General features: G+C 51.0%; 1 protein-coding gene across 3 annotated transcripts; it reads left to right on the top strand.

The window, feature by feature from the left end:
- The first annotated feature begins 3,392 nt into the window (after positions 1–3,392).
- A1CF (APOBEC1 complementation factor) lies at positions 3,393–27,226 on the top strand. 3 transcript variants are annotated; one of them, XM_050305507.1, is made up of 12 exons: positions 3,393–3,513; positions 9,301–9,444; positions 10,983–11,117; positions 11,222–11,352; positions 12,738–12,976; positions 14,701–14,865; positions 16,987–17,084; positions 17,954–18,224; positions 19,781–19,962; positions 21,614–21,750; positions 22,438–22,571; positions 25,015–27,226. In XM_050305507.1, the coding sequence occupies exons 2-12, from the start codon at positions 9,346–9,348 to the stop codon at positions 25,164–25,166; spliced, it is 1,743 nt and encodes a 580-aa protein (XP_050161464.1). In that variant the 5' UTR covers positions 3,393–3,513; positions 9,301–9,345; the 3' UTR covers positions 25,167–27,226. The 3 variants fall into 3 exon arrangements, with proteins under 3 accessions (XP_050161464.1, XP_050161463.1, XP_050161465.1); XM_050305506.1 differs by having other exon boundaries at positions 19,757–19,962; XM_050305508.1 differs by having other exon boundaries at positions 19,757–19,962; positions 22,438–22,581.
- The last annotated feature ends 176 nt before the right edge of the window (positions 27,227–27,402 follow it).

The raw sequence follows: 27,402 nt of genomic DNA, 5'->3' as shown, positions 1-27,402 counted from the left end.
AATATAAAAACACACAGGCTCTTCACTCCACTATAAATTCCTTTTCAGTCTCTAGCAGGGCATGCTCAGGCTGCTGAAGCACAGGATTGTTCTTTGAAACCGCTCAGACTCAAACTGAGTTGTTCATAAGCACAGAGCACAGCAGCATCGCAGCACACAGGTTTATTCTGGGGGAAAATGGAGCACAATGACGTTTATGCAGCTCTGCTGAGTTGTGAGGGTGTTTAACACAATCTCACGGCTCTTTGTACAGCTCTTTGTACACACACAGCCCCTTTCCCAACGACCCACACGTGTCCCTCTAAGTCTGTAGGTGGCTTGGGACAATTCAAAGGCGTTTTAGCCACATCCCACTTCTTCCCCCATTTCCAGCACACCCTCCAGTGACCACCACGCCAAAGGTCTGCACGTGACCTACTGAGTTGTGTGAGAAACACCCACAGCCCCTGGGAACAAGGACTTACAGAGCAGGCTCCAGCTCCATCCCACACCTCCAGACACGTGGATCCACAGAGCCCTCTCCCCTCCGGCAGAGCAGTGTTTTGGGAGGCACATCTGTATCCATGGCTCCGTGGCTGTATCCATGGCTCCGTGGCTGTATCCATGGCTCCGTGGCTGTATCCATCCGGCCTCCCGAAGGGAGAAGCTCGGGAGAGCCACTGCTGTCCCTGCCCCTGCATGGCAGACACCTCCAGGCAAGCCCCTCCCTCTGTGCTCTGTCCACAGCTGGGTCTCCCCTCAGGACCTGATTGGCCTCACCTGTGGCTCAGCTCCCCAGGGCTCAGCTCCCTGAACTGCACAGGTCCAGCCCAACTGCCCAACCTTGATTAAAACACCTGGGAAAACGGCCAGGGAGAGAGAGTCACACGGGCTAAGAAGGAGAAAGGAGGAGATGTGGTCGAGATGGAGCCACTCCCAGCTGAAGGGTTCAGAGGAAAATGAGTGGGGAGTGCTGAGGGGACAGTCCTGGCACTGGAAACATCCCTGAGGTGCCCTTCCCAGGTACGGCGTTTCTCCTTCTTGCCAACTCTCTGAGCTCTATACAAGTTGCCCAAGCCATTGAAACCCCAGGAACGCTCAAGGAAAGCCCAGTGTTAAACCAAAACCTTTTCTCCTTCAAAACCTGAGGGAACAAGTGACCTCTCCCTGCCCATCAAGAGGTCCTGGGCTGTGCTGCTGCTCCTCCTGGAATCCAAGGTGTTTTGAATGGCTTCATTCCCATGCTAATGGACAGCTCCTGATCCCCAGCCACAGCCGGCAGGGCTGGGCACGGCGGGAGATTTGCCATTAACCCCTCTCTGGGCATCCTGGGAAATGTCTTGCAGCACTTCCAGGGAAAGCTGGAGGATTGCCCCACACACACACTTAGGAGTGTTGTGGTAATGACTAAATAACACGAAGCGGTGTCATCCACTCAGGTGTCATTTTTCTTGAGCTGGAAGTGCTTTTCCAGAGCAAAAGTGTCCCAGCTGCTGTTCCTGCACAACACGAGGGCCTTCAAAAAACTGTGCTGGAATTCCAGTGGTTTTCCATAGGGCCCCCAGGCCCGCATGTGTTGTCATTCTTCCCTCACATCTGCGGGTCGATCCAGTGGAAGCACAGCTGGTTTCTGCCCCAAAATGGGGCTCTCCATCCCAGACTGTTGTATTTACACACCTCACCTCACTGGCCACCTGCATTTTGTCCAAGATCCTCTCCAGCACCCCTATCCAGCCTCGCTCACACACCACCAGGTGCTTCTCAGGGAACACCTCTCGTTGCTCTCTTTCCCCCAGAGAGACTTTTTCAATACTCTTTTTCAGTGGGGGGATCCCATGAAGATGCAGGATGTTCCTTTTAAGGAGGTGAGTTGCTCCTCCCACTGCCACAGTTTCAGGGCAGCAGCATTTTAATTGGCCACCGGATTGTTTCAGTTCATCTCCCTGCAGAGCCTGGATGTGGCAAGTTGGCCACGTCCAGCCTGAAATCACATTCACCAAGGATCAAATCTCAGCAATCCTCATGAAAGATGAGATAGAATGGCACGCTAAAGACAGGGAAATCCCTTTGATAGGGAAAAAAATCCCATGTTACATCTGCCTGTCACTCCCAAGCTCCACCCAGGGGTTCAGGAGAAGCAGCAGATCCCAAAGCATCTCTGGGTTCTGTGCTCAGTGGGAGTGGTCATAACTGGTGTGTGTGGGACCATGCTTTGGTCTTTTTTCTTCCTTGAATATGCTCCAAAATCTGCATTTGAACCCCTGAATTCTGCAGAAAGGGAGAGCAGATGTTTCCTTGGGAGCAATCATGGTTTTTTGGGGCAGGAAATGGGAGCAGGAGCTCCATGAGACAGCAGAGCAAGGAGAGAGATGCTGCTCACCTTGAGGGAGCAAATTATCCACCCCCCATTATCCACCCCTCCCAGGAGTACCCAGTGCTTTTAAAGCTGAGCAAACACAGGGATGGCACTTCTCCAAGCCTGAGGTGTCAGCAACACCTGACCAGAAATGCTTCATTTAACGTGCCTCAAAACTGCCTTTAGTGTGATCCCACACCAGTGCAGTGGAGTCAGCTCTGGGCCTGGCAAACCCTGGGACACACTATTATGGTGCAGCCCTGAGGGGAGAGGGAGCCACGGCAGGATGCAGGCACAGGGATGGATCCCTATCCCGGGATACGAAACTCGCACATCACAGGGGGAGAATTGTTTAGTGGTGAACATGGTGGTGGTGGTGCTGCATTGATGGTTGGACTCGATGTTCGTTAAGGTCTTTTCCAACCTTAACAATTCTATACTTGTATGGAATTGCCCTCTGTGTTACCCATTTCGTTGCTCTCAGGGCGCAGAAGGATTTTAGGAAGAGGCAGACGTTCAGTTCAGCTGTTGCACCAACAGATGTGCCACGATACCTCAAGGACCGTAAAGCCAGGATGCTCAGAGGCTGCCACACCTGGATGCCACCGATGGCAGAGATCCCGTGGCTGCTGAATTTATTCCCAGCCTTTTCCAGGTGCCACAAACCCTCTCCAAAATGTGTACTGGTTTCCTTTGCCTTGGGTGAGGTTCTCACAGCGATTTCTGCAAACCCACCAGCAAGAGGATTTCTTGCTCTTGCCATCTTCCTCCAGCAGCCCAAAAGCCCCTGTTGAAGCCGGGATGGCACAGGGCTGTGTCCCTTCTCCCAGGATCTCTGCTGAGGGTGGATCCGCTGGGAAAGGCGTGGTGCCAAAATGGTAGTGCAGGGCCAGCCCTTAGGCTGGATCTGACTTGAATCCTTTGGATTTATTTACCAAAACCTGGGCCTGGGGAGGTGCCGTGGGGCAGCGCTGACCCAGCTCTCTGGTCAAAGGCCTGCGGGGAGCCGGGAGATAGAGCGGGTTAACGTTTAACCGCGGGCACTGTAAACCAGCCCCGGGGCTGCTGAACCTTTGGAGTTTGATATGATGATTGGGGAATAACCGGAGTGACACGTCGCAAACCCTCCATAATCAAGGAGACCTTTTTCCCGGGTGGTGATCTCCAAAATTGCTCAGGTGCGTGGCTGCGCGTTCCGCCCGCGGCTTTTGGGGTGCGGGCACCGGGTCCCCTGCGGGACGGGGCTGTTGGCAGGGACGGGGAGGGAGCGGCTCCACCGTGTGCCTTCCAGCCCCTGGCAGTGCCCCGCCGTCAGATCCGTACCTGGGGGGCTGCCTGACACCAGCAGGGCCGGACTGGGGGGCCGGGCAGCCCTACACGGTGTGGCCGGACCCTCACCCCGGCACAGCCCCGCACCGCTCGCTGCGCTCTTGTCTGATCGAGATGGGCAGAGCGGGGATCCCTGCGGGGCTCGGCACAGCTCCTGCCTGGCAGCAGCGCCAAAGAGCTTTTTTTCCCCCCTGCTTTCCTCCCTCTGACCGCCGGCGGTTGCCAGAAGAGCGAAGGCAGACGAGGCGGAGAGGGGAGGAGGGGTTTTCCCCGCCGCAATTCGGTCTCGATCTGTTAAAGCGCAACTTTCTGGGGCTAATCATTGGAGATGTTCCCAGCCGACTTCTTACTCCTCCTCCTCCTCCTCTTTGCAAAAGGTCAGTCCCCGCAGCGAAGGCGATCGCTGATCCCAAGAAACCCTCAGTTTTCCCCAATCCCTTCAAACCAGCGGGCTTTCTGCCCCACGCAGAACGCCGGCCTTAAGCTCTTTCCCCCGTGAAACAGCAGCTCTGGGTGGGAGCAGGCACGGCAGCAGGGCTGGTTTCGAGGTACCTGCCACATGATGCTGCAAATAAAACGGGAGGGAAGGAGGCTGGGCTGGGCATCAGGTGCCCTTCATCCTCAGAGAGGGCTTTTGGGGGCGTTTCGTGTGCGTTTGGTGACAAAGCTGTGCACAAGAGGAAAGGTGTTTCCAGGAGGGAAGGTGAATCCCAAGGAAAAGGGGCTGAGCGAAGAATCTGCTGGTTTACCTGTGAAATGTTTTCTCAAGGCCCGTGTGCTGCGAGGGGTGAAGCGCTTTCACATTGCTTCTGCTTTATCCTGCCTTCCTTTCCTGCAAGTGCCTGTGAGTTCCCGCTTTCTGTGGAGCCACCCGAGCTGGAAAACAACCCCCTGCCCAGGAAAAGCAGAGGGACAAAAGCCTCTTGCCCCGTTGCTCAATCAGACCCCGTCCTGCAGCGTCTCACAGCAGCAAAGAGCTGGGGGCAGCTCATGAAGCTTCAAGTGTCTGTTTGGGGAAGAAAATTATAGATGTTTAGTGTTTATATATGTATATAAATGAATATATATTGCTTAGAGCATGGAGGGAGGCAAAAAAATCCTCAAAACCTTGATAACCTAAAGGAAAATAGTATCTTATGGGTGAAAAGTGAATATAATTATCCAGTGTTTCCAGAGGTTGTTATTCCTCATGAGCAGCCATTGCACCAGTGGGGGTGCCAGCACAAAACAGGCTTCATGAGACGTGTCCGAGTGACTCAACACATTCAGACACCAAGGGGTATCGATCCCCGCAGGATAAACATGGTTTCGTTATCTCATTCATGGAAACAGTAACCAGGTTTCCCCGAAAAGGGCTGCCAAGGGGCAGCCCTGGCCTCAAATACCACCTCTCCTCCCCTCAGCAAAAATCCTGGCATGGGATTGCACATTTTGGGGGTCAGGGCTGGATTCATCTGGCTCCGGGATGGACGGAGCAAAGCCGGGGGATCTGCCTGTGGCACCTGGGGAGGAAACCGTGTGTGCAGGTAACCACGGAGAGGTGAAGCAGCATCACAATAGTTGTGTTTCTCCTCGGTGTGAGGTTTGCAAGGCATAAAAGTGCCTTGGCATTTTAGAGCTTTAGTAGAAACCTAAAATAAATGAGAGTGTTCAGTGGAGAGAGGAAAATCAAGCTCAGTGATGCTCTGATTTAAGGTAAAAGCAGTTCCTTCCTTTTCTAGCAGCACGGGGTTCTTGATTCTGTGACCGTGACAAATTGGTAGCGCTGTCAAAATTTCATCAAATTCGAAGGTGAAACAGGAAACTCCCGGACAATTTGCACTTCCAAAGGTGTTAATTTCAATACAAACATCTGAACAAAATGCAACCTCCCCTCCCTGCATTTTTTTTTGTTTTCTGTTTAGCACGGTGGCCCTTCCTGATAACAATCCATTTTAAGGGCAAGCCTCTGAAATTGGTTGAATTCCAGAACGATTATTTCTACTGAGTGTGCTTGGCTTGATTCTTTTTATAAAACAGTGTTAAAAACACTGCCTTAATTTGCTGCAGTCGTTCACACTTTCCACCAGCAGTCATGCAAGGGGGGTTTTCCCCACTGTGAGGGTGGATTTGCTAATTGATTCATGGCCCAGGGAACAAAGAAGGGTAGAAAGCAGTCGTGTTTCCCCAGGGTGACAGCAGTTCTTCTCCCTTATCCTTAAGATTAAAAAAAAAAAAATCCCAGTACACTGACACCACTGCGAGGCCTGGAATAAAGGGAAAGTGCTGAAATCCCACCAGTTTCAGAAATAAAACATCCCACCATCCTGGAAACAGTCTGGAAGCACTGCTGGGCAAGTGGAGAGGTGGCCCTTAGGGACGTGGCTTGGTGCTGGACCTGGCAGTGATGGGGAACGGTTGGACTCGGTCATCTTGGAGGGCTTTTCCAATCTGAACGATCCCGTGATTCTGTGATACGGGTGAAAGAGGTGGAAAAGTGCCCTGCTCAGAAAGGGGTTTAGATGTCCCTGGGGAGGGGAGGTAGGAGGGAAGGGGAGAGCAGAAGCACTTGGAATACTGGGGGTGAAAATCCTGCTTTGCCGTGCTCGGGGAGTTGTACCCCTTGAAAAAAGAGAGGCATGTTTGCTGTTTCCATCCCAGAAAAACCCCGCTGATGGAGGAAAGCTCTTCAGCAGCGAGGCTCATAAATTACTTGTGGATGACTTTGGGCTGGTAATTAGCAGGAGTGACCTAATTTCTGAGAGCGGTGCTCCAAACCTGCTCCCGAGCGGCTGTCCGTGTGCGTGTCCGAGCGTGCAGCCGTGTCCAGCCTGGCCTCCTCTTGCAGGACGAGTGGAGGCTCGCAGGGTAACTCAGGCTGGAGGTTCCCTGGGCTGGGGGTGTCCCGCTGGACCCCACTTGCAGCAGGGCTGACGCCGTAGGTGCGGCGGGCAGGGGGGCCCATCCCTGGGGATGGGGATCCTGCACCTCTTGCTCGGGAAGGGCCGCTTCCCTGGGTCAGGCTGGCCTTTCTCCTGGAGCCCATGGAAGCACCAGGCACAGATTAAGGCCAGAGCATCGTTTGCACCCCCCCCCCCCAAAGGTGCCACATTTTGCAGAGGCTGTGATTAAAACTTCGTGCAACCTTGAGTGCTCTTGCTCCCTTATTCCTCAAGGGTTGCTGGAGCGTGTCCTGGAGCACTCCAATGTCTAGACACGCCGGTCTAGAGCCTGAAATGTTTGCAGGATGCCTTGTGAGAAGAGCCCAGGAGCTCTCCTGTCTGATCCAATAAGGCAGGAGCCAAAGAGGAGTGTTGCTCCTGCTGCAAATGCATCAGCCAGGGAGATGCTCTGTTCCCACCCCTGCCCAGCCCTGCAGCCTGTGCTCAGTGCTCAGCGTGAAACCATCCCCGGGAGCGGGGTGTTACTGGAAATCACTGCTCCCCGGGGAAGAGCGATGGAGATGTCTGGCGTTTCAGGCTCCACGTGCAAATGCATTCCAGGCAGCAGCCGTGCAGGCACCCCAGCCTGCAAGTGCCGCGTGGAACGGTGCAATTTGAGGGGGGAGGGAGGAGGAAAAAGGCTCTTGCACTCCTCATCTATGTAGGTCACGGCTGGGGGCAGCCTGGGAAGCTCACCCGCCGCGGAAAGCCGCCGAGGTTTGCCTGGCTGCGGTCCAGCCGCTTTCCCGGCACGGGGAGGATGCTGCGCCTGCGGCTGCGGGCATCCCGCTGCTTGCCTTCCCTGCGCTTATCCCGCTGCCTTCCCTGCGCTTATCCCGCTGCCTTCCTTCCCTGCGCTCATCCCGCTGCCTTCCCTGCGCTTATCCCGCTGCCTTCCTTCCCTGCGCTTATCCCGCTGCCTTCCCTGCGCTCCGGCTGCCGGGGCAGCCTCCGGGGCGGCACTCGGGTGATGCACCCGGGACAGAAGGGAAAATCTGCCTAAATTCAAGAGAAACCTGCACGGGAGAGCGGCCCCTTTTCAGCCCCAGCCTTGCGGTGCGTGAGGATAGAAGGGGCCAAATGTGCGGCTTTGCTCCAGAGGGCGCATTGAGGGTGCGTCTGCCCAGGCAGGGCAGGATGCAAAACCAACCTGGATTTTAACTGAGTATTTTTTAATGATCACTTTCTCCTCCTTAAGCAGGCTGGGAAAGGATCCAGCTGGTTTGTGCACGGCAGTGTGCTAATCCTGCCCCGTGCCTGTGCTAATCCTGCCCCGTGCCGTGCCGGCTCCGGAGGAGGTGGCAGGCACAGGTACCACAAGCACTGATGGGGTTCTGCTGCCACCCTCAGCGAGGGCAGAACAAACCTGTAACCGGGCTGCAGAACACACCCATTTGGGAATTAGGGACAGGAGAGAGCTATTGCAGTGGGCCATTCGCCTGCCAGCCCCGGCACACTGGTGGTAATCAAAACACCAGAGAACCTGGGAGCATGGGAAAAAAACTAAAGTAAAATCAGAAGGATCTCGCAAAGCTCCACAATCAATAGCTCCAAAATCTGGCCTTTCAGAGGTGTCTCTGTTTCCAAGTATTGGAGTCACAGCCTCTGGAGCTCAGCGTGGCGGGGCCCAAGTGACACAAGGCTGAGATCCTCCAAACAACCATTTCTGGCACTGAGAATAATCCACCTCCTTAAATTTAGAGCACCTGCTGAAGTCCTCCAGGATCCAAAGCCATAGCAGCACAGAGCAAGGGATGTCCAGAGGCACAGTGGCCTGCCCCAAACCTCACCTTTCCCCTCAGGGAGCCCCAAAAGCAGCATGTGCTCATGGAAGTGTTTGGTGTGAAACAGCTGCTTCCTGGAAAAGGGTTTTCCTGTTATTCCCACAGCACCGTGGCACACTCAGGAATTCTGCCACAGCTGGATGTATTGCACTCTTTACCTGCATTTCTTTTTGTGCAGTGCCCATGATGTGTGCACCAAGAGAGCTGCTGTACAGTGGGATTCTTTAGTGCCTTTCCCCTAAAACGTGGCATTAGCTCAGGGTGCAGCCACAGCAATCCACCTTCCTTCCACATTTCTGTCTCTCTGGATTTCCACAGTATCCCCCTCACCATCCCATGCCCTTCCCCATCCCTGTGCCACGAGGTTAACTTAGAAAAAAAAAAAAATCTAAAATTAGCTCTATGAGCTAAAACTACAGCTCTGAATCAAAACATCTGAACCCAAGCCCCGGACCCAGATAAGATCTGAAGTTCTCCCATGTTCTTTATTTTGAAAAATGAAAATAGGCCAAATTTGGACCCATGGCTTGTTTTTCATACAGGGCTTGGGCATGGCTGGTAGGAGGTTCCCTTTCCAGTGTCAACACCGTGCAGTGACCTGAAGGACTCACTGTCACGTACTCAGGGCAGGACTAAGCATCTGACACATTCTCCCCTCCTAAGACACGTGCACTACTGGTAGGTTACAAATCCCCCCTGCATCTCACTGGAGCACTATCCAAATCCTGACTGGGGGTTAAAATGCTGTTTACTTTCATGCTCAGGAGGGATACTTTGGTACTTTTTCCCCCATTGTCCCTGTTGTTTTGTGCTGTTTTTATCTCAGAAATAACTGGTTTAGGAAGAACGACCCTGTTGACTTTCTCAGGAGGGTGGACTTTCTCCTCCGAGCCGTATTAATTGATTTAATTTATCTTAAATTTGATTGCAGTGAGCACCCCTAATTAACCTGATTTTTTGCTGATAATCACTCACAATGGAATCAAATCACAAATCCGGGGATGGATTGACCGGCACACAGAAAGAAGCCGCCCTCCGTGCCTTAATTCAGCGAACGGGATATAATTTGATCCAGGTAGGAATTCATGGTCCCATCCTTTCGTGTGCAGTGTCCAGCTTCATCCTGGAGCTTCAGCAGGGGCTGGAGCAGCAAATCTGCACAGGAGGTGCTCCTGGCTCCTTCCTTTTCCCTCTGTTTTTCTCTGACACCTCTGCTGACCTTCACCACATGGAATAGATGCTGTCTGTCGTGAAGCAGGGTCTTATTCCTCCAGGAATTCATTATTAATGAAAGATTAGGGTTCAAAAAATTATGGTGAAAACCCCAACCCTGAGCACTGCTAAGTGCAGGCTGGGATTGGTGTCTCAGAGCCAGGCTGCAGGGGTAGTTTAGCAAAGCAGACCCACCAGACAAAGCCTCAGAAGAGCATGGTGGGACTGAGCTGGGAAGTCCAGCACGTCACCACCGGGTCAGCCTTTTGCTCAAACACACGTGAGGCAGGTGCTTCAGCTGCCCAGACACCAAAGGTCTGCTCCCAGTGTTAGCCCTCAAGGCCTCTTGTGGTGGCCCCCAAGGTGGAGCCTGGGCATGTCCTTCCAAACCCCCCTGAAGAAGCGTTTCTCGATTGACACCACCAAAACAAGCTGATTTTTTGAAACCACTGGGCACTGCTATGACTGACTTTGCATCCTGGAAGAAGCAGCTGAAAACACTGAATTTTAGGCAGGCGGAGGCCTTGAACTTTGCCTTGCTTTGCGTAGCACTAGAGGGCACAACAGCCCAAAGCAAAACCTGAGATTCCTGGGAAAAAGCGTTTTCCTGGAGCCCTCAATCCTGTGTGCCCCAGGACCAGGCCAGCAGCTGTGTTTGTTGCCCTAGAGGTGGCTTTTTGCTGTACCTGACCCAGAAGATAAATGACTTCTCTATGTCTTATATTTGATGTGGCTTTCTTAGATCCACAGAATCCCAGACTGGTTTGGGCTGGAAAGGACCTTAAAGCTCCTCTCATCCCACGCCCTGCCATGGGCAGGGACACCTTCCCCTGCATGCCCACCTTTCCCACTCTGTTAGCTCTTTCAGAGCTCCTGATGCCTTCTGATTTTGGAAAGTCCTTCTGCTTTCAAACACAACCCTTCCAGTACCTTCCCTTTGGTCTGTGGAGCAGGAAGCTCTCCATCAGTCACCGAAATAAGAGGTGATTTCACTGTTAATAAATGTTCATGATCGGACAAAGAATCATGACAGATTATAAATGTTACAAGTGTTCTGTTCCACAGTCCACAACCAACACACAGCCAGCCCACTGAGATTCCCCTCCCAGAGCCAGGGAGACATTTTCCAGGGAGTTATCTGACCCTCTCCATCTTGCACACCCAAAGCAGCAAACCACACACCCCTCCCCACCCCAGCACATCCCCAGCAGCCTGGCTGGGTTATCCAGGCACAGGTTTGGCAGTGGGACAGCCGTTCCACACCACGTTAACTCCCAGGAGCCTGTGAAGAGGTGTGTGCCTCCAGCGACTCTCAAGTGCCATTCCCCAAGAAGGGATCCATGTTTAAAAATCCACATCTAAATGTATCTAATCCACGTCTCTCCTTCCTCCCCACGGCAGGAAAATGGGCAGAGGAAATACGGAGGACCCCCACCGGGCTGGGATGGGCCTCCCCCGGAGAGGGGCTGCGAGATCTTCATTGGGAAGCTGCCCCGAGACCTCTTTGAGGATGAACTTGTCCCACTCTGCGAGAAGGTGGGACCTCCTGGAGGGGGGAGGGATGGGATGAGCTTGAAGGTCCCTTCCAACCCAGAGCAGTCTGTGAGTCTGTGGCAAACCTCTTCCTTTCTTGTTTGCAGATTGGCAAGATCTACGAAATGAGAATGATGATGGACTTCAACGGTAACAACAGGGGCTATGCCTTTGTGACCTTCTCGACCAAACAGGAGGCGAAGAACGCCATAAAGACCCTCAACAATTACGAAATCAGGTAGGCCTGGCAAACACCCTCACGTCAGCTTTAAACCATGCACATCTCTTGTGGTGTGGAAGGTGTGCTCTTCCTCGCTGCCCAGAGCAAGGTTGTTTAGATACCTGAGCTTTGAGAGGAGATCTATTCTTGTCTCCCTGTGCAGTTGTTGCTTTACACCCTGGTACGAAGCACTCTTCAGAGTCAACATCTTTTGCAGGAAATTTCTTGCAAAACAGCAACAGCAACAAAAAAATCCATCAGGACATTTGGGAAAAAAAAATAATATTTTGATTTGGATCAAATTAACTTTCCTCCAACCCTTGCTGTTTGTTTCACGCTCCCCTCCGGGCTGTGTGTTGTTGATTTATTCCTATTCACAGCCTCTCTCGTGACAGATACCGTGGGTATGTGCTGGGAGACAGAGCAATTGCAAAAAAAATGCTGAAATAGGATGGAAACCAACTGGCAGAACAGTGACATTTCCTAATAGAAAGGAACAGAAAAAGCCCTCATGTTTGTGACTGAAAATTGGGAACAAAACACCCAGAAATCAACAACATATGGGCCCATCAATGTGTTTTGTTTTGATTTCAACCACACTTACTGTTTTTTTCCAGTTCAAAGTGGGATGAGTAGATGCCTTTGCTTAAAAGGCATCTTTTGAGATAAACCAGTCTGGCAAATTTATGGCTTTCACTTTGGTTTTTAATAAAAAAAAAGATGGGTTGTGAACTGCTTTACCAGCAACCCTAGGGATGAGCAGATCACAGGGCACAGAGAGGGCTTGGAAATGTGATTTTTATCAGAGGCTGGAAGGTCTTAGGGATCAGGCTTCATCCACCTCCACCTCCTCCACTCCCTTCCCTTGTTCCAAAGGCTCCTCTAAATAAGGTTTTGACCTCACAAGACCTGTAAGAGGTACTTTGACCACAAAGAGGTGAACAGAGTGCGTGTAAGGAAGTTTTTACTTTGAAATCTGCACAACAGTTGCCATCAGTGAGTCCCCAAAGGGTGTCTCTCCGTGACCAGGGATTTTCTTTCCCCAAATCCTCAGCTGTGAGGCCCAGACATGAGTGGGAAGCCACAAGTCACTGGTGAAGGCAAGAGATCTTGGCTCATAGTGGGTGACAGCAGAAGGGTGAGTGCTGTGACCCTGGGTGTGGGCACAGCTGCCTGGCTTTTTGCAGGGAGCGAAAGGGAGAATCCCGGGAGGCAGAAGCAGGATCTGGCTCTGGTTTCCCCCCGCTCTCCAATCCTTCCTTTCAGCTGCGCTGCCTGACCTCGATGTCAGCCCCAGCAGCGTGGCAGCCTCCACCTCAGCTTCTGCACCGAGCAGGACCACTGCAGTATCCAAATGTCCCTCTGTCTGCCCCTGACCAACCAGCAGTGTTGTTTGTGCCCAGGAACGGGCGGCTCCTGGGGGTCTGTGCCAGCGTGGACAACTGCCGCCTCTTCGTGGGGGGCATCCCCAAGACCAAGAAGCGGGAGGAGATTCTGGCAGAGATGAAGAAGGTGACGGACGGCGTGGTGGACGTCATCGTGTACCCCAGCGCCGCCGACAAGAGCAAGAACAGGGGCTTTGCCTTCGTGGAGTACGAGAGCCACCGGGCAGCAGCCATGGCCAGGAGGAAGCTGCTCCCAGGTCAGCTCAGCTGGGCCTGCTGGGAGGGACGGGTTTGGCTCGGGGGGGCACCTGGTGCTGTGCAGGGTGGGCAGTCCCGTGCTGATTGTCCGTGCCTGCCGTGTCACTGAGGAGCTTGAGTTTATGGAAATAACACCCCGGTGGATTTTGGCTGCGTGGATGCAGACAGCTCTGCTGGAGGATGGGTTTTATATAATATAATTTAATATAAAATATAATTTAATATAACCCTGTGGTTATATTTGGGTTACACATAAAGTACAGCCTCTGTTATGGCCTCTTGAAGGGAATCGCCCAGGAAAGCATCCGGGAACAGACTCAGTCTTGAGAAAGCACTGGGGATGCTCCCCAAAATAGGTTATTTTCCACGTGGGAAGAAAACTTTGAATGAGGAATTGCTTTAAACAATATTAAGAACAAGTCTATGAAATGCTGGGGGAAAGTCAAAGGCCAGTGTGAAGCAGAGAGGGGTTTAGCATGTATTAGATGAACAATTCACTTAACATTCAGTGCATTTGTGGGAATTTCACCACTTTCCTCTTGCTTTCTTCCTCCAACAGCTTCTACACTGCTTTGTTTGAACCCAGCTCACTTGCTGGGGAAAGCATCCAAAAAACCTTCTGGTTTGAGACTTGTTCATAAAGCCCACTAGCCTTCTTTCACCTGCTCTGTGTGACGGCCCACGAAACATCCTCCATAATTTAAACCCTTTTTACTTCCTGTGGGAAAAAAAATCCTCTGTGTCCAGAGGATGCACTGGACGGATGTGAGGTGGAATATCCTCCTCTAGACACTTCCTTTAACCTGAGCCTCGCTGCCTTTGCAGGTCCCCAGGGGGCGGAGGGTTGAGCCTGGGGGAGTGGAGTCACCCCAGGCTGTGTCCCCCCAGGTCTCCTTGCCAGCCGGGGGAACACAGGAGGTGAAGAAACCATCGCTCCCGAGGTCCCTCTGCCCTGCCCGGGGTGCTGCTCACCCCTCCCGTTCCCACAGCTCTGGGACAAGGCTGGGGCAGTCCCTCCTGGTTACATATTAAACCTCACTAATTGACTAATCAGCTACTTAAGGGATTAGGTGGCTCAGGGCAAACGATTATGGACCTCGGTGCGATAAGGACAGACATCACCACCTCTTTATCTGCTCTTTGTGTTCTCTGCCCCTCAGCAGCTCATCCACAGCTTGGAGAGCCCGCGGGCTTATCCTCCACACCCCATTTGCCTCATTGCTTTTTGTGTCCCTCCTTTCTTCTGCTGCAGCTTCACCCAAAGTGGGGCCCAAACGAGTTCAAACACACACAGAGACGTCCTTGCTTCTGCTGTCGCGTTTCAGCCAGCCAGGATTTCAGGATCCCTTTTTGTGCTACCGAGGGAACGAAACTTTTGCAGCCAAAAAGGGGTTTTTATTCGTTTCCCTGTCAGGGAGCGCTCGAGGGACTGTGAAATTTAGTGAATTATGCCGTGTTTCCATTTCTTTCAATCCTGGATGCTGCATTTCTGCAGGCACCTGAGCTCTTGGTGGGAGCAGGCTTCCAAGTGTGACCATCTGCTTTTGGAAATGAGTTAATGAAGCAGGAGTGCTCGGAGCTAGAAAGGCTTTTTTTTTTTTCCGGTTGTGTTTGGAGAATTTGGCCTGCTCTGCTGCTCACACTGCACACGAAACAGTGTGTGAGCAGAAGTGAGAGCAAGCAAAACCTGTGTGACACACTGCCCGTGCCAATCCCTTTAAAGGCAGGATCCAGCTCTGGGGACACCCCATCGCCGTGGACTGGGCAGAGCCAGAGGTGGAGGTGGATGAAGACACCATGTCATCAGTCAAAATCCTCTACGTGAGGAACCTCATGCTCTCCACCACCGAGGAGACCATAGAAAAGGAGTTCAACAGCATCAAACCAGGTAGGAGCCCCCTGATGCCGCAGCTCCTGAGGAAACGCCACTTCTGCCAGTGGAAATGTTTCTCTGGTCGTCAGATGCCAAAGGGGGAGATAAAAATAGCTGTTTCTCTGCCGTGAAATGTTCCTGTGTAATGCCACAAAAATGGTCATTAGGCTGAAGGCTCCCACCCAACTTGCACACCGTGCCATGCCATTAAGGGCAGCTTATTTTCCAGCTAACGACACTGCTAACCTTTTTAGGGTGATTGGCGACTGGAAGAGATCCAAAATGCTGCATGGGGATGCCTGTGTCATAAAAATGATTTGGAATCGTTTCAGTTCTCTCTTTAAAAAAAGGGGAGAGTTGGTGAAGCAGCTGGGTGATTTCAGCATTCTTCTATGGCGAGGAATGATAAAACCAGCGTGATTTAAAACAAATCCTTTTAATCTAATCTATCTAAATTCTGAACTCTGTAATACATTCATTCATCCCCCCCACCAATTCTCCTGTAAATTTGTGAATAATCAGCATTTATCTTTTAACAGAGTATTCCTTCGTGGCGTATATTACATGCACTAAGGGTGAGGCTTTTCAAAAAGCAAGGAGATTTGTTGGGGATAAAAATCCTGCTGGCTTTCAAAGGAGATTTTACTTCTGAGTAGCTCCAGCTTTAGGAAATTCCACCCAAAACCAACAAAGTAAAAATAACCCATTTCTGCAGCTCTCCAAGCCACACAGTCCATTAGGCATTAGGAACTTTTGCTTGGCAATGTGAAATCTCCTTTCATCTCGTTCCTATTAACTTCCTTCTATTAATTTTTTAAAGCACACTACAGAGCTTCAGTTTTCCTTCACTGACTTTTCATTTCTGCTCTCTACATGCCTTTCACCGTGTCAGGCTGCAGTGCAAAGCTCTTTACGAGGTTTTCTTACGTCCTTCCAGCATTTCTGCCTGATGCTTTCAGCCTCCCTCAAGCTGTTGGAGACCCCATTTTACCCCTGAGTGAAATTTATGTCATCACACTCTCCTAACTGTTTCCTTCTTTTATTTACCCGGTTTTGCTGCTGAGCACTGAACAGCTCACACTCCCCTGAGACACATTTATGCCCCTTTGACACTTTGGTAGCAGTCATCTGCTTTGCTCCTGAGGCGAGTTTTCCAGTTTTGTATCATCTTTAATTTTCACTTTATCATTTCAGTGCTCGTGTTGGAATTTTTTTTTTTTTTTTTAATGGACAGCTTTAATTTTGGTGGATAAAACCAGGAATGGGTACATCAGATCAGCAAAACTTTCAGCTTTGGGGAAAGCAAATGCAGTTTTAGTGGGATCAAAAAAGGCAGCAAGGATCTGAAATGATTTCCTCCCCCGGCTTGGTTCTCTGCCTCACTCACTGAGCCACATTTCAGCACCACTCACCTGAGGGTACATTTGATCCAGGGCGTTAAGAAGCTGGTTTGACATTACAAAGCCATCCAACAAAAGATGGTCCACAGGAGTTATGATCCACAGGTTCCTGTGACAGAGCAATTCCCACATCTGTGGCTCCACAGACACGACCAGGAACTGCTTGTGCATCTTAAACTGTGATCTAGTAGAAGTATCACCACTTAAATCTGTCCCAAATTCAGTGCTTGGTGACTTCTGTAGAGATCCACATCTCACTGAAGAGCCTTGCCCTTGCTCCCTAGGGATTCTGGCCAAATTCCTGGTCCCTGGTGAAGTTCCCAGCAGGCAGCTTGTGCTCTCCCCGTGTTCTGAGGGGGGCAGTGCTCCCCCTCGAACATTCCATGGGTGTTCTCTCCAAGGGGGGGTACCACATGGCTTTGCACCAGCTGAGGCAGAAGCAGGGAAGAGCAAACTTTTGGTAGGTAGTGTCCAACAGAGCATTTTGGACAGGAGAAAACCACTCCAGTTTAAAGAGAAACTGGTGTCTGCTCCCAAACACTTCTAGTGTGTCTTGAAATACTTTAACCATTCTATATGTACTGTCCTGTGCCATGGACCTCCTAAGAGGAATCCTCTTGTTCTTGTTCTTTGACCCTGTGCTCTGCCAGGGCTCATAACCCGACACAGCTGCTCTTTCAGGCCTGTATTCTCCAAGGAATACCCATTTCCTACTAAATTCCAATGTTTTCTCCAGGTGCGGTGGAGAGAGTGAAGAAAATCAGAGACTACGCCTTCGTGCACTTCAGTAAGAGAGAACACGCCGTGGAAGCTATGAAAGCATTGAATGGGAAGGTAAATACTAATTCCTGGAGCTTGGGTGCATCATATTAGACACAGCTGGAACAAAGCCTCCTGCTTTAGCACCTACAAACCCTTCTGGAGGTGTTATCCCTGTTCTCTCTTTGCAGGCTGCTTTTGTGCTCCTGAACCTGTCTTTCCCTGCAGCTCTCGATGTACACAAACTATTCATTTTGGCTCCCTGTGTTCGTGCTAAACGTTTGCCCAGCTCAGACTCCAGTTCACTGCTCAGAAAAAGGGGTGGGTGGGGGAGTAAAGCAGAGAAAGCTGAAAGAAGAACTAGCAAAGGAGGGGGTTTGGGGGTTTGGGCTGCCTTGGCTCACACTGAGGTCCTTGTTCCGCGTCTGCCAAGGAAAACACTGGCAGGGCAGCGTGTGAATGGCAGGGCAGGACGAACAAGGCCAGCCCAGAACATCTGCTCCGAGTGCAGATGTGGGCTTGCAGGGGGGCTGCTGGATTCAGTCCCTCTTGCTCTGTGTGTAATTCACGGTGCTGCAGTGCCAGGGCTGTTCCCAAGGAGATATTCACCCCGCTCCTATCCTTAGTGCCACTGCCGTTCCCCACAGGAGCACAGGGAATCTGGCTGGCTGGCCACCTCCTGGGCAGGGAGGTGGAGCCTTTGGAAGGCTGTGCAAATTCGCTTAAGGGGTCGGGGACGGGCGCTCTCAGCACCTTAAACCTTCACCAAGCCGGTGCCACCTTCTACCTGTGGGAGGGGGGATTTGGGGGGGTTTTGGGGGGTGGTTTCCATCACTTTCTCGTCCCATTAGCAAACCGCGCGGGAAAACCGCCTCACTAGGCGGGATAATCCCCGTGCCCTTCGGAGACTCACCCTCCCTCCGTGCTCTCTCCCCGCCGGGAAGGTGCTGGACGGGTCCCCGATCGAGGTGACCTTGGCCAAGCCGGTGGACAAGGACAGCTACGTGCGCTACACGCGCGGCACGGGCGGCAGGGGGGCCGCGCTGCCCGGGGACTGCACCTACACCTTCGGCCACGTCTACGACCCCGCCGCCGCCTACCTGGGCGCCCCGGTGTTCTACGCGCCCCCGGCCTACGCCGCCATCCCCAGCCTGCCCTTCCCCAGCACCAAGGGGCTCAGCAGCAGGAGCGTCGTCCGGGCCCCCTCCATCCGAGGTAACCCCGCCACGGAGGCCCGGCAGAACAGAACAGCCCCTCCAGGAGCGTGTCCCCGGACACCGCCCTGGCTCCCGGCCCCCTTCCCCGAGGGGTTCCAGACTGCCCTCGGCCCAGCGTAAATAAACCCCAAATCCCGGGTTTGCCCCAGAGGGGAAAACCCAATAAACCAATTTTCCTTTCCCCCCCTTTCAGAGCCAGAGCCCACAGCCAGCCCCCAGCACAGCTCAGTGCTGTGTTTCCTCTGAAGGTCACGGGGAAAGTTTTACCAGCCCTGGTGTTTTCTGACCCAAGGCCTTGGAGCTTCCCAAGGAGGTCACCGTGCCCCTAATACAGCATAGGGAGACAGCACTGAAATCAAGAAAGCCATTAATGATGCTCTGGGAGATAGAGCCCTGTTTTGGGGGGTCATTAACCTAATAATGACCAGGGTATTTCTGAAAACTGCTGGGTGACTGCACCCAGGACCAAATCAAATCCCCCAACTCAGCTACCCTCAAATTAAATATCAGTGCAGGCTTCATTTGGGAAGTGCAAAAGTAAGTTTGGGGGGCTAGCAAAAAACCAAAAATACCCACAAGACAAAAAACCAAAACCAACCAAACAAAAACGACAAAACAATCCCCTCAAAAAAAACAAACAAGAAACCCAAAATAAACCGAACAAAAATGACAAAACAATCCCCTCAAAAAAAACAAACAAGAAACCCAAAACAAACCAAACAAAAAAAAAGGAAAAACAAACAAAAAAAACAAACAAAGAGAAAAAAAAAACCACAACCAAAAAACCCACCAAAAAACCTGTGCTCATTGGATCCTCCTTCCAAAGATTATGCCTTGTGTCCCTGAGCCCATGGCCAAGTCCCACAGCAGGCTGGGACCCTGGGTGGCACCCCAACAAGGGCTAACAAGGACCATCGTGGCCAGTTTTTCTCCCTTCACAAGGAAGGGGACAGGACAGCAGGAATGTCCTTTGTGCCTCGGGTTTTTCCCACACAGGTGAAAGCAGCTGCTATGAAGGTTGCACTGGGAAAGGTGCAGATGTGATAACCCACCATCCCTCTCTCGCCTTATCTTCTCCCCAGAATCCCAAGCAGGGTTCCCTGAGGAAAAATGGAAGTGTAATGGGGGAAAAACAAAAAGGGATTTTCATTTATTTAAGGGTGAAATTGTCTAAACTCTGAATTCTTCCAGAGGGTGAAATTACGCTGGTGGGTAACAAAGGATACCAGCTGTCCCCTCTCCGCCTCCCAACTACAAATCTGGGTAGAAAAGCACCCTGAAATCCAAAGTGACTAGAGAAGGTGGGAAATGGGTCAGAAGGGAGCAGGGCTCCCCAAAAAGCCTCCCCTACCCAAGCATAAGAGCCCAAAAAGAAAGGGTGTCGGTGTCCAGCCGGGGTTATCCCACACAGGGGGATGTGCCCCTCTTCCTCCCCACCCCAGCAGGCGGGGCTAACTTTTCCCTTTCAGCAAGGCTCAGGGTCGTTCTTCCCGTGGTTTGATTCAGTTTAATGCCTTCTTACATTCCTAGAAATTTACATGAATGTACCTGTAGGGGCTGCGGGAGTTAGAGGACTGGGAGGTCGCGGCTACCTGGCGTACACGGGCCTGGGGCGAGGATACCAGCTCAAAGAAAAGAGGGGAGAGGACAAACTCTACGACCTCCTGCCAGGGATGGAGCTCACACCGATGAACCACGTCACGCTAAAGCCCCAGGGGATCAAACTCGCTCCTCAGGTACCGAAAACAGCACCGATATCCCATCCAAAATGCTTCAGGGAAACAGGCCCCTGACTGAATCTGGCCTGGGGACTGCTCATTAAATCCCTGCTTGCGCCTCCAAAGACATGAACAAAATTAGTGATACTGCTTGTGCCTTGTAATATCCACCCACCTGGCTGTGGAGCAGCGTCCTGTGGGCCTGGGATCCAGATGGGTGGATGAGGGCTGAGGAGGAATCCGGAACAAATTCCCCGAGTCTCTGTAGATCCAGCTCTCCTTACGTTCTCCTTTCCCCTTACATTCTCCAAAGCAACCTGAGGAACCAACTTCACCCTGAATTTTGAAGCACGTCTTGGCACTGAGTTAGCACAGCAGCCAGTTTGCCACAGCCTATGAAACCATCCTTTTTTTTCCTCCTGGAAAACTGGATAGTGGGATTTTTTCCCTCCTGCAAAATTCCACAGTGCCCTTACCCTGTCATGTCAGAGTCACAGAATGGCCTGGAGGGAATAAGCATTGCCCCAGTCCAGAAATGTAATGAACTATTTATTTACACACCAGGTGCTGAACTTCAGCGGGAGCTGTGGTTGCAAATTTAAAAGAAGCACCGACATTTACATTTTACATTTTAATCTTCAATAAAATGAAGCCCAAGTTTTAAATAAGCAAGACTTTGGCGTGACTTAATTGTGGCCTTCCAGTAGCTGAAGTGAGCCCACAAGAAAGGTGGAGAGAGACTATATATCTATTTACAGGGGTCTGGAGTGGCAGGACAAGGGGGAATGGCTCCCACTGCCAGAGGGCAGGGTTTGATGGGATAGTGGGAAGGAATTGCTCCCTGTGGGGGTGATGAGGCCCTGGCACAGGGTGCCCAGAGAAGCTGTGGCTGCCCCTGCATCCCTGGGAGTGTCCCAGGCCAGGTTGGATGGGGCTTGGAGCAACCCAGGATAGTGGAAGGTGTCCCTGCCCAAGGCAGGGACGATCTTTAAGGTCCCTTCCAACCCAAATCATTCTTTGATTCTGTGGGTAAAAAATCTGAAATCCAAAGCCAAAGCAGGAGTGTTTCTGGACAGCAATTCCCCAATTACCATGGAATCAGCTGTGCTGGGACTGAGGGCAATGTGGTTCAGCATTTCCCTTTCAAACTGAAAGCAGGAGTCGCCTGCTGAAGCCTGTGTAATTAATTGGATGGAAACACAACCTTTTTTCTTTCTAAAAAGGAGGCTATTTGGACTTCTTATGCTCCGTAACCCACTAAGCCAGGGGGTCAGCAGAGCAGTGAAGATGAATGCAACTCAAGTTTTTTTTTTGTGCTCTGAAGCAGGAGTGCAGATACGGAGTTTTTTGAGGAGAATTCAAAAAAACCACACTGAAACCAGAATAAAGCAGCTAATCAGCAAAAGGACAAAGGCATCCAATTTAACAGGGAATGGCTTCAGGAATTAAACAGGTTTTTGAAGTAGAAAACATTTAGATGAATCTTATACTTGAAGGGGACTGTAGTAGCCTGTCTGCCATTTATTTTATATTTTTTGTAAGCTTTGAGGAAGCTGCCACGACTCCCTGTAAACCCTCTGGGGGGAAGGCAGCTGACTGGTGCAGGGGCTGGGTGAGGAGGCTTCTGTGCACCAATTAACCTGAGCAAAACTCCCTTTTCTTCTTCTAGATCTTAGAAGAAATCTGCCAGAAAAACAACTGGGGACAGCCTGTTTACCAGCTCCACTCTGCAATCGGCCAAGATCAAAGACAGCTCTTCCTGTACAAAATCACCATCCCTGCCCTTGCCAGCCAGAACCCCACCATGTATGTAATTATTTGAGGTATTCTGAGGTTTAGGTTTCATTTTTTTAAATGGCATTTTATCTAAAATCTCCCCTCAAAGCACAATCACACGGCTCTCTATTTCCCTTTTTTATTTTATAATGTATTAGGGAGAAAAACACCTACAACCTAAAACAGACTGATGTCTGCCATGCTTGGTGCCCTCTCTCTGCTGGTGCAAACACTAGAGAAGGCCAGATATAATCAGGCAAAAGGGGGCTTTTTAATACAAAAATAAAGCCATACCATAGCTCCTGTGGGGAAATGAAAGCAGCTTGAAGGACCATGCTGCTCTTCAGGCTCCAAATACGATCCTAAACATTTCCGACCTGAAACACTCTTCGCTGTGCACTGTAAGAAAAACCAAAAACAACCAACCCCTGACTGTGTATAAAAAAAACCAGCAGGTTTGTTTTCTTTTTTTTTTTGACTGACAAAAGCACAACAACCTCTGAGAGGACGTTGTGCCCAAAACGAGAGCCGGGGTCGGTAAGCTCAGCCAGGAAACCATGCTGCTAACGAGGAGAGTGCTCCTCTTAGTGCAGCAGCACGGCAAAACACAGCTCCCCTTTGCTGTGCGGGATGGTGGCAGCTCCGAGCAGGCCAAAACACGTGGCAGGGGCAGCCCCAGGGAAAGCCAAGCCGGCTAACGCGTTGCTGTGCTCGCAGACACCCCTTCACGCCGCCCAAGCTCAGCGCGTACATCGACGAGGCCAAGACCTACGCGGCGGAGTACACCCTGCAGACCCTGGGCATCCCCCTGGAGGGAGCGGAGGTGCCTCCTGCAGCGCCAGCTTTTGCAGGTATGGGAAGGTCTGTACAGCAAACGCCTCCTGCAATGTTATTTTTCCCCGCCGCTTCCTTGCGGATGCCAAGAGCGAAGCTGGCTTAGCTGTGCTCCCCCGCCTGCCTTGGCTCGTCTTACCTGTGTGTGTGGCACTTCTATCACTGCATTCCAGAATGGTTTGGGTGGGAAGGGGCCCCAAAGATCCTCTTGTTTCACCCCCCTGCCATGGGCAGGGACACCTTCCACCAGCCCAGGTTGCTCCAAGCCCCGTCCAACCTGGCCTGGGACACTTCCAGGGATCCAGGGGCAGCCACAGCTTCTCTGGGCAACCTGTTCTAGTTTACTGCCTATAAAGCAATTTATCCCTAAGCCAGGGCTACCCAAACTGCAGGGTACAAACCACAGAGGAGCTCAGGCTGGAGGCATGGGGGTGAGGGTCTCTGCTCCAACCCTGCCACAGGGGCAGGAGGTTGTTCAGGGTTATGTCCAGGAGACTTGGGGCAGTGTCCAAGGAACCCCACCACCCGGGGGCCCATCCCAGCTACATACCTCCTGTCCACTCCTTCCAGTTTGGGAATGCCTCCCTTCAACTGGGAGCCCCAGGTAAGGTGCAGGATCCAAAACCAGAGTGCCCCATCTGGGATGAGTCCCCTCCCTGGCCCTACTGGCTGATGCCACCCAGGATGGAGCAGATCTTCCTCACTGCAAAGACGCACAGTTGCTTGGCTCATGGCCCATCCACCGTCCCCCAGTGCCCCCAGCTCCTTCTGAACCAACACTTGGGATTTCATCTGCAAAAGAAATGACACGGCCGTGGAAGTTTGGATCTGATCCCAGCTCTCACACCCCCACTGGAAGGTTGGGTTTTTGTTTTTCCCAGCTTGGGAATTCACACTCAATAGCTCTTGCAACTGCTCCAAACAGCTTGGGAAGTCATGGAGAACCCAGGAATCCAGCTCACAGCATTACATTTACTGTGCTCTCCAGCGTGATGGTTATTCTGGTGTAGTGGCAGCAGCACACGCCAAACTGCACATGAGGAATGCATTAGTCAGTACTAGTGAGCTGTTTGGAGTGTCTCAGGGATGGATTAAAAAAAAAAAAAAAAAAAAGAAATCTATCCGGCTTCCTGCCACAGGAGTCCGCAAAAGCCACAGAAAAATCAATTTGTCTGGGTTTGTGCAGGGCTTCCGCAGCGTGGAAACCAAATGGGCTCTTTATTGAATCCAGCCCCCACTTACTGCCTCATTAGAATCTCTCCTTTTCTTTCATCCACCATTATTTATTTGTCTTGGAAACACAACAAACTGACAAGCATGGAAGTTGCTGCTTGCAGCACACACTGGCCCTCGGTCAGGGCCTGCTGGAGCCCAGCTCAGCTCAGGCCGTGCTGGGTAGCAGCTCATTCCCCTTGTGGTGGTGGCAGATATGCCTTAAACCACTCAATGCCTCGTCAAAACATTGCACCTCGCTTTGCTCGTGCTGAGAAAATACCCTGAGCAGCCAAGCCCCTAAAATTAGGGTGAACCTCTCGTGTTCTCCCCCAAAGTAAGGCAGCCCATGAGGCAACGTGTGCTCAGCGTTGCCCAGTATCTCCATTACCCCCAGCGAGAGGAGCCCAGCTCCGACTGACCCTGAGCTGACCCCGTTGCCCAGCTGGTCAGACAAAGATTTTGGAGCCAGCAGATCCAATGGATATCCCACCCCAGCTGCTTCTTCCCAAATTTAGGCTTCGTCTTAACTCCTGATTCTTTCACGAGGAAATGGTGTGGTCTGGCCGAAGAGCTGCCCTCGGAGAACCCAGCCCCAAAACCATGTTTGTTTTTCCCAGGGATTCACTCCAGCTCAGCAGAGCCAACATCTTCCCATGGAAAACCATGAAGTGTTGAAACCACATTTTCCATTAGAAACTGATGGGAATAAAAAAAAATCCAGCCTGCTAAATATTTCCTCCTCCATGCTGCACAGAGGGAATTTCCCCTCTCTAACCTGACTGTCCTGAATTCCATGTGTTTTGAGTGTGAAAGGTATCAGAGGCATATTTTCTCCATGAAACTTGCCCAAACTCCCCCTATATGATGTCATTTTCTTACCCTGCTTGTGCCATGCGTGGGAGGACAGGGACAGAGCACCATTAACACTCTCTTAGCTCAGAAATAATCGAAGCCTACGGAAAAAATATTCCACAGAGAGAGGTGTTTTTCGAGCACCGTCTTTACAAAACTGTAGGTGAGGAAGTGCATTAATTTTCCAGTTGTTTTTTTTTTTTTTTCCTCAGCTCCCTTAAGAAAAAAACCATGCCAGAAATGACCTATTTAATTTAATTAGCTCGTTCCCATTAAGAAGCTCATTGCTCCCTAGGCCATCCCGTCCCACGGGGATCAAAACCTACCAGGTGAGGGTGAGTTCGGAGCGGATTTTCATTAATCTGCAGTTTTTCCTTCCCTTTTCCCCTGCAGGATATACCATTGCTAACGCAGCTGCCACTGTCACAGCCACTCAGCTCAAGCAGGCAGTGACTGTGGGACAAGATTTAGCAACTTACGCGGCGTACGAAGCCTATCCCGCCTTCGCAGTGGCCGCACGCAGCGATGGCTACGGAGCATTTTAACCCTGGCCTTAATCAAGCTCCCCTAAACCGAGCACAGGCAGAAAGGAAGGAGGGGGAAAAAAAAAAAGAAAAAAATCTCAGTCTGGTAATTTTTACACCCTCGTGATTTTAAACTCCTCTGTCGCCTGAAGTTAATCTGAGTCAGAGTTTCAGCCCTGCAGTTCTTTGGGTTTGTAACGGGATATTGGGGGGAGGGTGGGGGGGAAGGGAGATGTTAAAGGGAAAAAAATCACTCAAAATCAGATTTTCACAGTAGAAAGTGAAAGCTCAGCCCAGAAATGAGCGGTTCTCAGGTGTATATATATATATATGTATTATATATATATATACACAGCCTATTGTGTGTGTGTGTTTACAAGCAACAACCTGTGCTGAATACAGTTGACCCTGTGGATGTTGTGACATGGGACAGGGGAAGGAAGGAGCACCCCCAGCAAAACCCTCCATGCATCAGGAATTCTCCTCCATTCACCCCAAAATTTCTTCTCCAGCCTTGACTCCTGGGCCACATGGATTTGCCTCTCCCTGCCCCGGGCACCCCGTGCCCAAACTGTGTCAACAAATCAGCAAATAATGGTGTATTTTTGTCCTCTTTTCCTCGAATGGCACATTCAGTGAAGGACAGGAAAACTTTTAGGTCTATTAAGGCTGAGGATCAGAAAAGTGCTATTCATTAAGGCCAATTCTGTACTTAATTAGAGCATGAGAGCTCACAGCCATGGCCCAGTAATAACAGGCACCTCTGCAGGAATAAAATGATATCCAAGGAACATTCCCACAGCTTGGAAAGAGCCTTGCCTGGCTGTCAGTGCTACTTTACACACCAGATCAAGGCTTCTGGCTGCTGTGATTCCACCAAAAATGAATGTAGTGGAACAGCAGTAAAGGCACCTCTTGCTTTGGAGAGCACCAGAGGTTGGTGCTGTGTTTGAACACTTTGGGGGTGCTGAGAGCACCCCTTGGTTTACAGCAGGAGGGCATTATCCATTTATTTTTGCTGTGGGATCAAGGTAGGAGTAGTGATGCTCCAGAGATACAGGAGGAACCTGGTGCTGGATAACTAAGAGCAGGCATATTAATCCTGTATCACATATCCTGTGCAGTGAAGCAGTCTGTGAAAACTTCACTCTGCTCAGCCCAGGACAAAAAAAAAAAACAACCCACCTTTTTTGAGGGGGGAGAACTTACAGCTGGATTGACGACACCCATCGATTCCAACAGATCTGGCCCCAAATTTTCCATCTGCTCTGGGTGATGGGAGGTGGCACCAAACAAGCCGTTCCAGGAGGAGATTTTTTTCCCGTGCATCCCCAAAACTGTACGAAGCACAGGGGTCTGTGACAAGGTGTTGACTACTGGGAACTAAGTGTTTTCTCTTCTCGTGCTCCGTCTGACTTGATTTCACTCGGCATGGAACAAAACCCCATGAGCTGCAAGGTTTGTGGTCCCCTCAGGCCCCTTCTATTTATAAAGTAGCTCGTTGGGGTGACCCTAAAGGTATTACAAGCCCTCTGTGGTTGCTGTTGGTCACACTTCAAATGACAGAGCTGTTCACAGAGGGCGGAATAACCGAGAGTGTTATGGATCTCGTGGCTTCTTTTTTCTCTTCTGTGTCTTTAAGTCGTGTTTGCCAACGAGTAACACGTCCCTGAGTGCGTCTCCCTAAAGGACCACCGTTGGCAGGAAGTGTTTCTCACTGTGCCTGTTCAGTGACTTTAGTCTGCTTTTTTCAGCTATTTATATGAGTTCAGAAAGATGTCAAAGAAAAAAGGCAAGAAGCAGTATTAAAAAAGTGTGTGCGTGAAGCACTTATTTTTGTACACTGGTACAATATTTGTATAGAGTTTTAACACTATGGAGTGTAGGAAAAAAATCACACTTTCCATTGATTGGAGGACAATGGTGTATGTTTGAAGGGAATGAAGTGGAAATGGCATCTCAATCAGCCGTTACAAGCAAATTATAACTGGGATTAAATTCTGTGAAGCGGGTGTGTAATTTTGGAGTGATCCGAGGACATTCACTGGACTTTGAAATACCATTAAAACTTTGTGAGCCAACCCACGTGCCTCTATCCTTTTACAGCCGCTGTGTGGTCAATAAGAGCACACTGTGCTCCGTAGGGATCGATGGGAGGTCGGACAGGCAGGGTCACAGGCTGTTCAGCAGCACCAGGAGCGTTTACCATGTGCATGTGGAGCCCACGAGCAGCAGCAAATCAGCAGTTTTATGCTTC

This window comes from Myiozetetes cayanensis, unplaced genomic scaffold (genome assembly GCF_022539395.1).
Source record: "Myiozetetes cayanensis isolate MyiCay16 unplaced genomic scaffold, myiCay2020 scf10, whole genome shotgun sequence".
Taxonomy (NCBI): Eukaryota; Metazoa; Chordata; class Aves; order Passeriformes; family Tyrannidae; genus Myiozetetes; species Myiozetetes cayanensis.
Note: the sequence above shows the minus strand (reverse complement) of the source record. Positions and strands in the feature narration are given on the sequence as shown.

Excerpts from the sequence above, each read along its gene's own strand:
- A1CF (XM_050305506.1), top strand. The coding sequence starts at position 9,346 with ATGGAATCAAATCACAAATCCGGGGATGGATTGACCGGCACACAGAAA. Across the intron at positions 11,353-12,737 it reads CTCAACAATTACGAAATCAG|GAACGGGCGGCTCCTGGGGG; the intron begins GTAGGCCTGGCA and ends GTTTGTGCCCAG. Across the intron at positions 17,085-17,953 it reads TGAAAGCATTGAATGGGAAG|GTGCTGGACGGGTCCCCGAT; the intron begins GTAAATACTAAT and ends CCCGCCGGGAAG.